This window comes from Rhinoraja longicauda, chromosome 22 (genome assembly GCF_053455715.1).
Source record: "Rhinoraja longicauda isolate Sanriku21f chromosome 22, sRhiLon1.1, whole genome shotgun sequence".
Classification (NCBI taxonomy): domain Eukaryota; kingdom Metazoa; phylum Chordata; class Chondrichthyes; order Rajiformes; family Arhynchobatidae; genus Rhinoraja; species Rhinoraja longicauda.
In genome coordinates this window covers 36,694,015-36,708,380 of record NC_135974.1, presented here as the reverse complement: position 1 = coordinate 36,708,380, position 14,366 = coordinate 36,694,015, and the positions used below count along the sequence as shown (strand labels likewise).

Here is a 14,366-nt window from a genome sequence, read left to right as displayed (position 1 = left end):
ATTCACAGCAGACGAATGTAAAACTGAACAATGGACCAATGTAGAGATTCAGATCCTCCCACACTCCTAAACGCCCTTAGCTTTGCACCCACCGAGTGAGATACATTCCCAATGTTTAAATGTCCATTTCGCGTCATTTGTTTTTCTCAATGTGTACTGTTTCTTGCTTATGTAACAGCCTGGTCCGAATGGAATCGATGAAGATAAAGAGGGAGTGCTGTAGTAAAATGCAGTGACAGTGGACGTGTGTTTGGACTTCTCGGCAGCAGTTCCAGCCAAGGACGTCTGATGCAAGGGGGAGCAAGATGACTCTCGGTAGCTGAGGATCAGTGCGTCACTGGATCAGCAGCTTGGGCGGAGTATTATGTTGTTTCCCAGCAGCGGACTGGTGCATTAGACAGCCAGCGTGTTTCAGTGAAAACAGAGAGATCGTCACAAATAGATAGATCGCACCAGCACTCCAATAAATAAAAAAAGGCACAAAGGAAACTGTTGTTGGACATCTGAGCAAAAGGGGACCGTCCGACCGACCGCTCGTCGATTGAGATTTGTAATTTGGACTGAGGTTTTTGTCTTTTGGACCGGGGTTTGCATTTGTCTTTGCGCCGAGCTTTGCAATTGTGTCTTTGGACCCGAAGGTTTGCATTCGCAACTGGACCGAGCTCTGCATTTGTGTCTTTGGACCCGAAGGTTTGCATCTGAATTTGGACCCGAGGGTTGCATCTGTGTCTTTGGACCCGAAGGTTTGCATCTGAATTTGGACCCGGGGTTTGCATCTGTGTCTTTGCACCGAGCTTTGCATTTGCAACTGGACCGAACTTTGCATTTGCAACTGGAACGAGTATTGCATTTTTGCAACTGGAACGAGTATTGCATTTTTGCAACTGGAACGAGCTTTGCATTTTTGCAACTGGAACGAGCTTTGCATTTGCAACTGGAACGAGTATTGCATTTTTGCAACTGGAACGAGCTTTGCATTTGCTTTGCAGCGGGTCAGGACGCGGGGATGGGATGAGATGAGACGAGACAAGGAGCCGCTCGTTCTTGGTTCGTTGCATTGAGTGAATCGCATCGGGCGAGGGATGGAGGCGGTGAATGGGACTGCAGACAGCAAGCAGCAGCACCAGCAACACCACCAGCAGCAGCAGCAGCAGAAGCAGAAGATGCCGGGCGAGAAGAAGAAGGTGCACCGCACGCCGTCGCCGGCCAGACCCAAGGGGGCGGCGGTGCGGGGCTGGGGGGCGGCGGGCAGGGCGAGGGGGCAATGCCGCCTGTCCCGCCTCACCCACACCCACAGCCCGGGGCTCAAGGATACGCGCGCGGGCGCGGGCGGCAAGGCGGCCGGACTAGGACTAGGACCCGGGCCCGGGGCGGAGGGAGCGCGGGGCGAGCACAGGGCGGGCAGTAAGAAGGCGGCGGCGCCCCCCGCGGGCGGGAAGAAGAAGAAGAAGGCGTCCGCCCGCTGGAAGAGCCCGCGGGCCCAGGCCCACCCCCCCGGGCCCACCAATACCCACACCCCCGGGCCCGGGCCCCGCTGGGCCGCCACCGACAGCAGCTCCGACCTGTCGGCCCCCACCAGCGACAGTGAGGCTCCGGCTCTCCCCGGGCCCAGCTCCCCGGGCAGCGGCAGCAGCAACAGCAACGGCAACAGCAACGGCAATGGCCGCCCACGGCCCGACAGCCGCCTCCGCCACCTCAGCAACTCGCTCGGCCTGTCCGACTTCAGCGAGGAGCAGCTGCCCGACGGCGCACACCTGGACATGGAGATGGCCAAGGAGATGGAGGAGCTGCGCTCCGAGAACGACTACCTGAAGGTGGGTGGGTGGGTGGGGCCTGAGCCCCTCCTCGGGGTGGGTGGGTGGGGCCCGAGCCCCTCCTCGGGGTGGGTGGGTGGGGCCTGAGCCCCTCCTCGGGGTGGGTGGATGGGGCCTGAGCCCCTCCTCGGGGTGGGTGGGGCCCGAGCCCCTCCTCGGGGTGGGGTGGGTGGGTGGGGCCCGAGCCCCTCCTCGGGGTGGGGTGGGTGGGGCCCGAGCCCCTCGGTGGGGTGGGGGGGTGGGTGGGGCCCGAGCCCCTCCTCTGGGTGGGTGGGGCCCGAGCCCCTCCTCGGGGTGGGTGGGTGGGGCCTGAGCCCCTCCTCGGGGTGGGTGGGGCCCGAGCCCCTCCTCGGGGTGGGTGGGTGGGGCCTGAGCCCCTCCTCGGGGTGGGGCCTGAGCCCCTCCTCGGGGTGGGTGGGGCCTGAGCCCCTCCTCGGGGTGGGTGGGTGGGGCCTGAGCCCCTCCTCGGGGTGGGTGGGGCCTGAGCCCCTCCTCGGGGTGGGTGGGGCCTGAGCCCCTCCTCGGGGTGGGTGGGGCCTGAGCCCCTCCTCGGGGTGGGTGGGTGGGGCCCGAGCCCCTCCTCGGGGTGGGTGGGGCCTGAGCCCCTCCTCGGGGTGGGTGGGGCCTGAGCCCCTCCTCGGGGTGGGTGGGGCCCGAGCCCCTCCTCGGGGTGGGTGGGTGGGGCCCGAGCCCCTCCTCGGGGTGGGTGGGGCCTGAGCCCCTCCTCGGGGTGGAGTGGGTGGGTGGGTGGGTGGGGCCCGAGCCCCTCCTCGGGGTGGGGGTTGATGGTCTGGAGGTGACGGGTTGTAGCTGATGGTTGGGTAAGTTGTTTGGGGTGAGATGGTTGGAGTTGGGGCTGATGCTCAGTTGGGGATGAGTGTCATGGTTGGTTGGGGTGAGGGTGATGGGTAGTTGTTGAGGGTAGGGTGAGATGGTTGGGGTTCATGTTCTAGAGGTGAAGGTGCTGGTTTGTTGGGTTGGAGCTGATGGTGGGGTAAGGTGGTTGGTTGGGAATGGGGGTGATAAGTGATTGGGGAGGGGTGAGATGGTTGGAGTTGGTGCTAATGCTCAGTTGGGGATGAATGTCATGGTTGGGGTGAGGGTGATGGGTAGTTGAGGGTGGAGTGAGATGGTTGGGGTTGATGCTCAAGGTGAAGGTGCTGGTTTGTTGGGTTGGAGCTGATGGTTGAGGTTGGGGGAAGAGATGGTTGATTCGGTTTGGGAATGATGGTTGAGGCTGGGGGGAGATGATGGGTCAAAGTTGATGGATCTTTGATCTCAAACCCATCCCTTTTCCCCAACCTTGGGTTTGGGGATGACAGTCGGTTGGGGAGGGGGTAATGGTCTGTTGTGTCCGGCAATAAAGGTTGCTGTGGATTGGGGTGATTAATGATCAGTTCAGCCTTACTGTCTCCGACTACATTCTATCCCACCCACTCCCCTGACATCAGTCTGAAGAAGGGTCTTGACCCGAAACGTCACCTATTTCCTTCTCTCCAGAGATGCTGCCTGTCCCGCTGAGTTACTCCAGCATTTTGTGTCCACCTTGGAAATTGAATACACTGGATAGGTTTTGTGCTGCTTGCAAGTGCACCACAGTGCTGAATATGACCTGGCTAACAGCTGAGATCCCTTTTGGGTTTGATCTTGTTGTTTCCACATCCTAGCAATTGCTCAGGTCCAAATGTATGATGAATACATCATGCTGTTATCAGAATGAGGACTGTTCCAGCATCATAGTACACCCTTGTTATTGTTCAGACATGATTCTTGTTCTAGAATTTCCTCTGTTGGTGGAAGCCAATTGGGGATGTTTTTCCCAAATTTTCACAAGATTCAAGGGAACACTAATTTCTTGATTTCTGAAGATAGAGACTGAGCGTTTTATTCTTTTTGAGTTTTTGCACAAGCGTGTCTCGATTCCAATAGTTAGAGAAACTAGGCTAAGTCTACACGTGTTACCCGTGCCGATCTTGATGCACAGTACTGCCGTTTGTTGAAATTTTGAATGAGTAATTGTTTTGACACATTTGCAAAAGTAATTGTACTGACAGACGAATGGCTGTTTGGGGGGGGGGGAGGAGATGGGATGTGGGCCGAGAGATGAAATACATTTCTATTGGTATTCTGTCAACGTATGTAAAACGCTAAACTTTAGTCATACACTTTCCGTCTGTTGAAATATTTACCCGTAGTTTCACCAACTCGCAAATATGCTTTGGGATGTTTTACCAATTACCAGATAGTTTGTCGTGCGTTCCATTCTTGTAACAATTACATTCTTGTGGGTTACATTCTTAAGGACGTCTATACAATCATGAGGGGAATAGATAGGGTGAATGCACAGTCTTTTACCCAGGGGAGGGGAATCAAAACCAAGAGGACATATGTTTAAGGTGAAAGGGACAAGATTTAATACAAGCCTGAGGAGCAACTTTTTCACTCAGAGGGAGGTGGGTATATGGAACGATCTGCCAGAGGAGGTAGTAAGTAGAGGCAGGTACTTTAAAAGATTGGTGTAGGAGGGAACTGCAGATGCGGGTTTAAACCGAAGATAGACACAAAAAGCTGCAGTAACTCAGCGGGACAGGCATATCCCTTCCTATCCATGTACCTTTCTTAAGACTTGTGGCAGGTACATGGATAGGAAGGGATATAAGACAAACGTAGGCAAATAGGACTAGCTTAGATAGATAGGATATCTTGGCTGGCATGGGCGAGTCTTGCCGAAGGGCTTGTTTCCGTGCTGTGTGACTCTGACTCTTAAGCACAAGTTAAATTATTTTTTGCCCCAAGCAGATATTTAGAGTACTGGGTAGAAAGGAAGAGGTAAAAAATAAAATGTTGCTTAAACTACACTGGCACAGGAAGTGCCAAGGGATGAGCGGGAGATGCTGATATTGATTGTGTGTGTCACTGATGAGAACATCTCTCCTGGATGAACAAAGGATGGCATCACGATTAGGTATACTGTGGTAGCATCGTGCAGAAATGTTTGAAAATGATCATCAAATGTGGAGGCTGCTGGGATTAAAGGTGAGAAGAGGAATCAAGAGAGAGGGAAACAGTTGTAAAAGAAGTGAAAGAAATTAACCTGGGTAAGGGTGGTGTTCTGTCACAACTTTCAGTCTTGAAATTTGAGATGCCAGCAGTAGGATTCTGCATTGGTTCTAATTTCATTTCACAGTGGAAAATATCTTTAAAATGTGCAGCTCACTCCAACATCATACTTTGTCACAAATAGTATCCAAAAATGCTGTTTTAAAGCTGTAACTAACTTAGCAGCATCTCTGGAGAAACGGAATAGGTGATATTTCGTGTCGAGAAGGGTCTGGGGAAGGGTCTCAACCCAAAACGTCACCCATTCCTTCTCTCTGGGGATGCTGCCTGTCCCGCTGAGTTACTCCAGCATTTTGTGTCTTTCTTCAGTTTAAACCAGCATCTACAGTTTCTTCCTACACAAGAAAAATAGAAAAATAGATTTTCAAAATTAATATTTAAATTATGAAAGTCTCACCCACTGACAAGTAAAGACCCACCCACTGACACTGTAAATTTCCCCGGTGTGGGACGAATAAAGGAATATACTATTATTATTATTAAGTCCATGTGGACTGGTATTTTTTTTTCTAATATCTTATTCTCCCATCAGACTAGGCTAAGTAGTCTAAAAGTGCATACCAATCTAAAAATTCTCTAACACAAAACCAATTAGCTTCTGTCAGTCTGCCTCGTGTTCATTTAACAACTAAAAGAATCCAAACTGAATAACACTTTGTATAACAGTTCTCATACCCCATAACCATATCATATGACTTGCTGCAAACAACACCATGGCAGAGCTAATATTCTTAAAATAGTATGCTTATTTTAAAAAGCTACATTTCCTTTCATTTTCTTTCATGATATGAATGATTCTTCCATGACCATTTGCTTCATGCTGGAAAACATATTAGACAGCGTGAGAGAAGTTGCCTCACCCTATTAAAAAAATTAATTAATTATTCAAGATTCTTTCTGTGTGTCAATTTGAATAGTCTGAATGTACAATGTGTAATTGTAAAATAGTACATTCCAAAAATTAATTCATTTTATCATTAAAAATATAAAATTCAGAAAAAAAAACTTTGCTATCAATATATTTTTTAGCGTATAGCCTGGGCTTGTGACGCAGGCTAGAGTGCTACCAACTGGGTCACAGCTGACATCGCAGTAGACAATAGGTGCAGAAGTAGGCCATTCGGCCCTTCGAGCCAGCACCGCCATTCAATGTGATCATGGTTGATCATTTAGATTTTTTTTTAGATTTAGAGATACAGCACGGAAACAGGCCCTTTGGCCCACCGAGTCCGCGCCGCCCAGCGATCCCCGCACATTAACACTATCCTACACACACTAGGGACAATTTTTACACTTACCCAGTCAATTAACCTACATACCTGTACGTCTTTGGAGTGTGGGAGGAAACCGAAGATCTCGGAGAAAACCCACGCAGGTCACGGGGAGAACGTACAAACTCCGTACAGACGGCGCCCGTAGTCAGGATCGAACCTGAGTCTCCGGCGCTGCATTCGCTGTAAGGCAGCAACTCTACCGCCACGCCACCGTGCCGCATTCTCAATCAGTACCCCGTTCCTGCCTTCTCCCCATACCCCCTGACTCCGCTATCCTTAAGAGCTCTATCTAGCTCTCTCTTGAATGCATTCAGAGAATTGGCCTCCATTCCCTTCTGAGGCAGAGAATTCCACAGATTCACAACTCTCTGACTGAAAAAGGTTTTTCCTCATCTCCGTTCTAAATGGCCTACCCCTTATTCTTAAACTGTGGCCCCGTGTTCTGGACTCCCCCAACATTGGGAACATGTTTCCTGCCTCTAACGTGTCCAACCCCTTAATAATCTTATACGTTTTGATAAGATCCTCTCTCATCCTTCTAAATTCCAGTGTATACAAGCCTACAAGTATACAAGCAGTAAGACTGGTTGTCAGGCATGGCGTGACGTAGAGACAAAATAACGGATCCTGAAAATGAACTTTCAATATTTCTGGCCTGAATTTTATTCTCCCTTCACCAGTGGAAAATATTGCTTCATGTATGAAGCGGTCCAACAGGACCCACCCTACCACCTATGAACAACACAGATGAGTAATGAATGCCGTTTGCAGCATTGCCTGTATCCTTAGAGAGTTCAAAAGCTGTGCAATCATGAGCCTTGCCAATTTGGGTTACATTAGTGCAAGATTATTTTTAACATAGTTCAATATTTTTACGCATGTTTGTAAAATAAGCTGCAATATTTATTTTCTCATGTAAATTTGACTTCTGGCGTTCACACGGTTTATAAAAAACAACATTGTCTTAATTTCCTTAAAAATTGAAGAATTGGTCCAAAATATACCACTAATCTCATGGAGTCTACCCTTGCCAAACATGCAGCCTACTGTAGGACAGCCCTCATCAATTAACCCCACACTTGACATTGAAATTCCACCTTGTGCTCACAGGAAGTGGTGTGTTTCAGTCGTTTGATCATTCTGCCTGTGATCGTTTACATTCTGCCTACTCAGACACAGAGCCCTAATGTATATGCAGCTGTTCTTGCCAGGCATCAAGGAAACCTACACTATGAACATTGAACTCTCCAATTTCAAGTAATATCCCCCCACGAACACACCCACTCTTTCCCCTCCCCCTCCTCTCCCACACCAGAGTCTCATTTTCCCCTTTTATCCCCTCGCTCTTTCTCCTCCCCTTCTGCCCACAACTCTCCCATGGGCCAGGCATTTCACACCTCCTCTTTCCTTATCTGACATCCTTTTGTCACCTTTTCACCTCTAGCCTTTGTTATTTACTTCACTTCTTTGTCAATCACCCCCTCCGTCACCTGTAAATCCACCTCCCACATGCCAGGCTTTGTCCCTCCCTCAGCTCCCTTTTTCTAGCTTTCTCCCATTGGAAGAAGGATCCTAACCTAAAATGTTGTCTGACCACAGATGCTGCCTGCCTTGCTGAGTTCCTCAAGGAGCTTTTTTTTAAACTTGGGCATGTTTGCACAAACTAAATTGCTCTCCCTGGGAAGATTTTGTTGCTTCATGCTTTGCTGTTCTCGAGAATTTATTTCAAAAATAGTAAAATTCATGAGCACAAGTGTTGTTGCCATAGTCAGATTGTGATTGAATTTATTTTCATTTAACTAGTGATTGGTTTGGATTTATTTCCTAATAATTCTTCTTAGGCCCCCTCGGTCATGGCTGACCATGGGTGATGCATCCTAGTTGGCTGCTTGCTCCACACCTCGGCTAGAGCAGCGTCGCTTGTGGCTGAAGAGGCCAATGCAGGAGTGACAGTCTCTGTCGCAAAGGTCACATTTGTGTGTGGTCTCTGGTTTGTTGAAGTTGCTGTGCTCCTTTCTGCGTGCCCACTTTTCTGCTGCTGCATTCATCAGTTTCTCGTCCCCCGTTTTGAGATGTTGGTTCAGGGTACCTCTCCACCTCGTACGGTCAGCTGCAAGGCTCTCCCATTCCTAATAATATCTGCTTTGTTATTGCAAAATAGAAAGCATTTTGACTTGCTTGCTGAGTACAGCTGGGAAAATCACAGGAAGCAATGACGTCTGTTCACATCCAGTCCCACAACTCAGTGGGACGTTGAAGGTGTGATGCTCCTATTTTGTGATGCTTTTGCCGATCAGTGCATTAATGATACTTCATAAGGAAACGCCTAACACGATAGTTTAATTGCCTTTCAAACAACAAGAACACCACAAGGTTATCAGCATGCTTTATTACTTCTGGGTAATATTGTTATTCATCTATCCATCCATTCTGGGGAAACTTTCCAAGACCAACCAGTAGATAAATCATTCTGTGTAGGAAGGAACTGCAGATGGTGGTTTAAACCGAAAATAGACACAAAAAGCTGGAGTATCTCTGGAGAAAAGGAATAGGTGACGTTGCTCGTCGAGACCCTTCTTCAGTGTCTCAATCCAATAAATCATTCTACAGTGCCCTGCATAATGTTTGGGACAAAGACCCGTCATTTATTTATTTGCCTCTGTACTCCACAATTTGAGATTTATAATAGAAAAAAAATCACATGTGGTTAAGGTGCACATTGTCAGATTTAAATAAAGGCCATTTTTATGCATTTTGGTTTCACCATGTAGAAATTACAGCAATGTTTATACATAGTTCCCCCATTTCAGGGCACCATAATGTTTGGGACACAGCAATGTCATGTAAATGAAAGTAGTCATGTTTAGTATTTTGCATGCAATGACTGCTTGAAGTCTGCGATTCATGGACATCACCAGTTGCTGGGTGTCTTCTCTGGTGATGCTCTGCCAGGCCTGTATTGCAGCTATCTTTAGCTTATGCTTGTTTTGGGGGCTAGTCCCCTTCAGTTTTCTCTTCAGTATATAAAAGGCATGCTCAATTGTGTTCAGATCAGGTGATTGATTTGGCCACTCAAGAATTGAGCATTTTTGGGCTTTGAAAAACTCCTTTGTTGCTTTAGCAGTATGTTTGGGATCATTGTCTTGCTGTAGAATGAACCGCCGGCCAATGAGTTTTGAGGCATTTGTTTGAACTTGAGCAGATAAGATGTGTCTATACACTTCAGAATTCATTATGCTACTACCATCAGCAGTTGTATCATCAATGAAGATAAGTGAGCCAGTACCTTCAGCAGCTATACATGCCCAGGCCATAACACCCCCACCACCGTGTTTCACAGATGAGGTGGTATGCTTTGGATCTTGGGCAGTTCCTTCTCTCCTCCATACTTTGCTCTTGCCATCACTCTGGTATAAGTTAATCTTCATCTCATCTGTCCACGACCTTTTTCCAGAACTGTGGTTGCTTTTTTACGTACTTCTTGGCAAACTGTAACCTGGCCATCCTATTTTTGTGGCTAACCAGTGGTTTGCATCTTGCAATGTAGCCTCTGTATTTCTGTTCATGAAGTCTTCTGCAGATGGTGGTTCATGACAAGTTCACACCTGACTCCTGAAGAGTGTTTCTGATCTGTTGGACAGGTGTTTGGGAATATTTCTTTATTATAGAGAGAATTCTGTCATCAGCTGTGGAGGTCTTCTTTGGCCTGCCAGTCCCTTTGCGATTAGTAAGCTCACCAGTGCTCTCTTTCTTCTTAATGATGTTCCAAACAGTTGATTTTGGTAAGCCTAAGGTTTGGCTGATGTTTCTAACAGTTTTATTCTTGTTTCTCAGTCTCATTGACTTTCATTGGCACAACTTTGGTCCTCATGTTGATAAACAACAACAAAAGTTTCCAAAGGTGATGGAAAGACTGGAGAAAAGACTAGGTGCTGAGAGCTCTCTTATACCTGCATTAAGGAGGCAATTAAACACACCTGAGCAATTACAAACACCTGTGAGACCATGTGTCCCAAACATTATGGTGCCCTGAAATGGGGGCACTATGTATGAACACAGCTGTAATTTCTACATGGTGAAACCAAAATGTATAAAAATACCCTTTAATAAAATCTGACAATGTGCACTTTAACCACATGTGATTTTTTTTTTTTGTATTACAAATCTCAAATTGTGGAATACAGAGGCAAATAAATAAATGATGCGTCTTTGTCCCAAACATTATGGAGGACATTATAAATGTTTTCCAAGCATAAATATTTATTTTGGGTACTGTACAATCAATCCTTTCTCAGAGATACTGGATGATCTTCAAATCATTGTACATTAGCTGTTCTTGTTTGGATCATTGTGGTGGTGTATACAGTGGTTTAGTGGGCATTCAGCACAGCAGCAAGAGTTCTGCACTATTGATCCAACGATGCAAGTTCCAGACAGCTGGGCAATTTAAATTCAATTAATCAAATACATCTGGAGTTATAAATAGTTGCAGGGATAGTAGAAATGAAACTAGAATTTTGTCATTAAAAGTCTATTTGGTTCAACATTGTCCTTCAAAGCTTTGCCTTGTGTGACCTAATCTGTAACTCCAGATGCACCAATATCATGACTCTTAACATCCTCCGCAGTTCAGGGATATTTCGGAATGATTGACAAATTCTGGTATTCCTTGTGACACTCGCATTCTCTGAATGAGTAAATAACAAAACAATACCAGTGAGATCACATGCAGTGAAGGAGAAGGAGGCTTAATGCATCGATGAATCCCACGAGCTTCTGATTCAATCCCCTCACTGAATTTTACATGACTGGATATTGTGGAGAAACCAAGGGAATCTTGAATGAAATTGGAAGTAGGCATGCAGGTGCAGCAGGCAGTGAAGAAAACGAATGGTATGTTGGCATTCATAGCGAGGGGATTTGAGTATAGGAGCAGGGAGGTTCTGCTGCAGTTGTACAGGGCATTGGTGAGACCACACCTGGAGTATTGCGTACAGTTTTGGTCTCCTAATCTGAGGAAAGACGTTCTTGCCATAGAGGGAGTACAGAGAAGGTTCACCAGATTGATTCCTGGGATGGCAGGACTTTCATATGAAGAAAGACTGGATAGACTCGGCTTGTACTCGCTGGAATTTAGAAGATTGAGGGGGGATCTTATAGGAACTTACAAAATTCTTAAGGGGTTGGACAGTCGAGATGCAGGAAGATTGTTCCCGATGTTGGGGAAGTCCAGAACAAGGGGTCACAGTTTAAGGATAAGGGGGAAGTCTTTTAGGACCGAGATGAGAACGTTTTTTTTCACACAGAGAGTGGCAAATCTGTGGAATTCTCTGCCACAGAATTTAGTTGAAGCCAGTTCATTGGCTATATTTAAGAGGGAGTTAGATGTGGCCCTTGTGGCTAAAGGGATCAGAGGGTATGGAGAGAAGGCAGGTACAGGATACTGAGTACTGAGCCATGATCATATTGAATGGCGGTGCAGGCTCGAAGGGCCGAATGGCCTACTCCTGCACCTATTTTCTATGTTTCTATGTAAATATCAAGACTAGTAAAATTGTAATTAAATCTTAAACTCTCATATTTTGAACATCTGGACCAGTTTCTTTCTCCATAATCTTACGCAAATTCAAATGTTGAAGTTCAAATGTTTAAGTGTACTTTCAGTTATTTCATTTACAAATGGATTGAATATTACAATTGTAATATTTTTTCTCTATTTCATAATAATTTTCAACACCCTTTGAGGATTGAAAGGACATGTAAAATAATATTACATGATGATACTGGATTTGTGTGCAAGCTCACTGTTATGTTGATCATGGCAGAATTTATTTTGCCCTATTTCCTGCCTTGTTTTAGATTTTTTCAGTAGTTCTTTAAAAACAAAATACCCTGATGTTTCCTTAGGATGAAATTGAAGAACTTCGAGCTGAGATGTTGGAAATGAGGGACATCTACTTGGAAGAAGACGTGTATCAGCTACAGGAATTGCGTCAAGAACTAGACAGAGCAAACAAAACCTGTCGCATCCTTCAATACCGACTGCGAAAGACGGAGCGACGAAGCCTCAGAGCAGCACAGACAGGTCATGTTGATGGAGAACTCATCCGAAATTTAGAACAAGATGTAAAGGTAATTATGAATACCGAACACTTTTCCAAGAAACTTGATTGGACTATATCACAAGGGAAAATTAAATTCTCTATATATGTTTTTTTTTCAGTTATCTTGATTTAACTATTGTCTCCCATTATGCAAAATAAATCTTTATGTTTTTCTGTCCAGTGTTTATTGCCAGAACTATGGCTGGATGTGTATGTCAGGAAGTTTTATTGTGTTAAGTAAACTTGCCGGAAGGTTTAGCTCTTTGAAACCGGCTAAATACTCGCGGCCAGAGAAGGAATTGTATTCCTGCTCGGATCTCTTGGTTGCACTAATAGTTGGTCAAATCTTGGAACCACTGCAAACCATCAAGGGAATTGGCAGATATTAGGTTTTGAAGCAATTGTGCACAAATTCTCTTCACATATACAGTGACTATGACCACAATTCCTGTAAAATTTGAAGGGATGATTTATCTTGTACTTTAGATCGGTAATAAGTACCAAGAAATATGCCAGCATTATTGCTTCCAAACTGAAGTGTACTGATATGTTTTTGTACTTTGTGTTGTATTCTTGCTCGTTTAGATTTCAGAAAATAAAAGTAAAATTTGAAGAGTCCCAAAATGTTAAGCTTGAAGATTGAGCAACACATTAATCTCATGCCGTCTACTGTGTGATATTCACTGAAACTTGCCCATTTGAATTTGGTATTTTAAAGATAAAGCAAAAATATGGCAAAGATTAATTAATAATTAATTAATGATTAAAGGCTATACTTTTAAGGATTCATTATTAAGGATGCTGTATACCAGTTTCACCTTTGTTAACATTGGGGTGGATAAAAAAAACTTGCAGTTGGTCATTATATTTTTCTAGTTGATTCAAATTTATTCTAAATTTAATTAATTGAATTAAACAGCTTTCTAATGAACAAATTCTATCCATTCTAATGACACTTTTGCTGGGAATAATTGAGTTTAGATTAGGTGATTGCCAATGAGGTAAAAATTAGTTAATTGGTTTAATTTGAACCATGCCACTCCAAGCATGAAGCAAGTAGCATGTATTCGCTTTATCAGAATGTATAATTTAAATTTGCATCAGACCAAAATCCTTCTCTTCAGTGTGTTACTTTTCTTTAATGAACGGATGATGATGTTTGGGGAAAATCTTTGCCTTTGTGAAATCTTGTGCATTTTTCATCAAACGTAATTATTTTGTGTCATGGTAAGATTTGTACATCGTACAAAGACGGAATTCCAGAGTGAAGCAAGGAGGAAGGCAAATATACATTGGTTCGGAAAGCCTGGTCACGCAGTTTTGGAGACTGATGACATGTATTTGCAATCTGTGGATCTCCAGACTGAATTCAAGCTTGAAACAGTTCCATAGCACACGTTTAAAGTTTTAACCAAAGTCCTGAGGTTGGCTATTTTGTGGTGGTGTGGTGCAATTAAATCCAAAGTAATTTGGACTTGAGAACGGCTGTTTTAAGTTTTTGTGCTTTAGTGCGAATATCTGACGTTGGAAAGTGACCAATTCAGTTATTGGTGTAAAATCTTTGGTGAGTTGTGGGCATCACAGGGAAGGCCAGCACGTATTGCTCATCCAGAAGTGCCTGAAGAGACAATTGCTGCTTTCTTGTGCTGCTATCTTATTCTGGGTTTTGAAGACTCTCTTTTAACAAGAGATTTCTAGTATTTGAACACAATGAGAATGGAGTTCCAGTATATTTCCAGATTGAGGTGATGTGTCATATGGACACGAGCTCACGTGTGTTTCCTTATGCTTGCTGCCCATGTCTTAGGAGTTAGAGACTGTAATTTTGGACGGTTCTAGTGAAGAACGTTTGGCAAATTAATGTAGGGTACCTTGTAGTTTCTACGTGCATGTTGTGGTCGCAGTTTATCAGTGGAGAAGCGAGTGAATGTTTAAGATAATGGATGAGGTGCCTACCAGTTGGCTAGCTTTGTTGCAGATGACGGGGAGGTTTGTTTGAATGTTGGAACTGTGCTGGTCCAGGCAAATGGAGAGTTTTCCACAGTAATCATGAC

The 14,366-nt window shown here is 45.2% G+C and overlaps 1 protein-coding gene across 2 annotated transcripts in view; it reads left to right on the top strand.

The window, feature by feature from the left end:
• The first annotated feature begins 363 nt into the window (after window positions 1-363).
• mtcl2 (microtubule crosslinking factor 2) overlaps window positions 364-14,366 on the top strand; it is a 69,631-nt gene continuing 55,628 nt past the window's right edge. For both annotated transcript variants that reach the window (XM_078419168.1, XM_078419167.1), the window contains exons 1-2: window positions 364-1,814; window positions 12,116-12,340. In XM_078419168.1, the coding sequence (XP_078275294.1) occupies window positions 1,083-1,814; window positions 12,116-12,340 (957 nt within the window). In that variant the 5' untranslated portion in view covers window positions 364-1,082. The remainder of the gene's footprint in view (window positions 1,815-12,115; window positions 12,341-14,366) is intronic.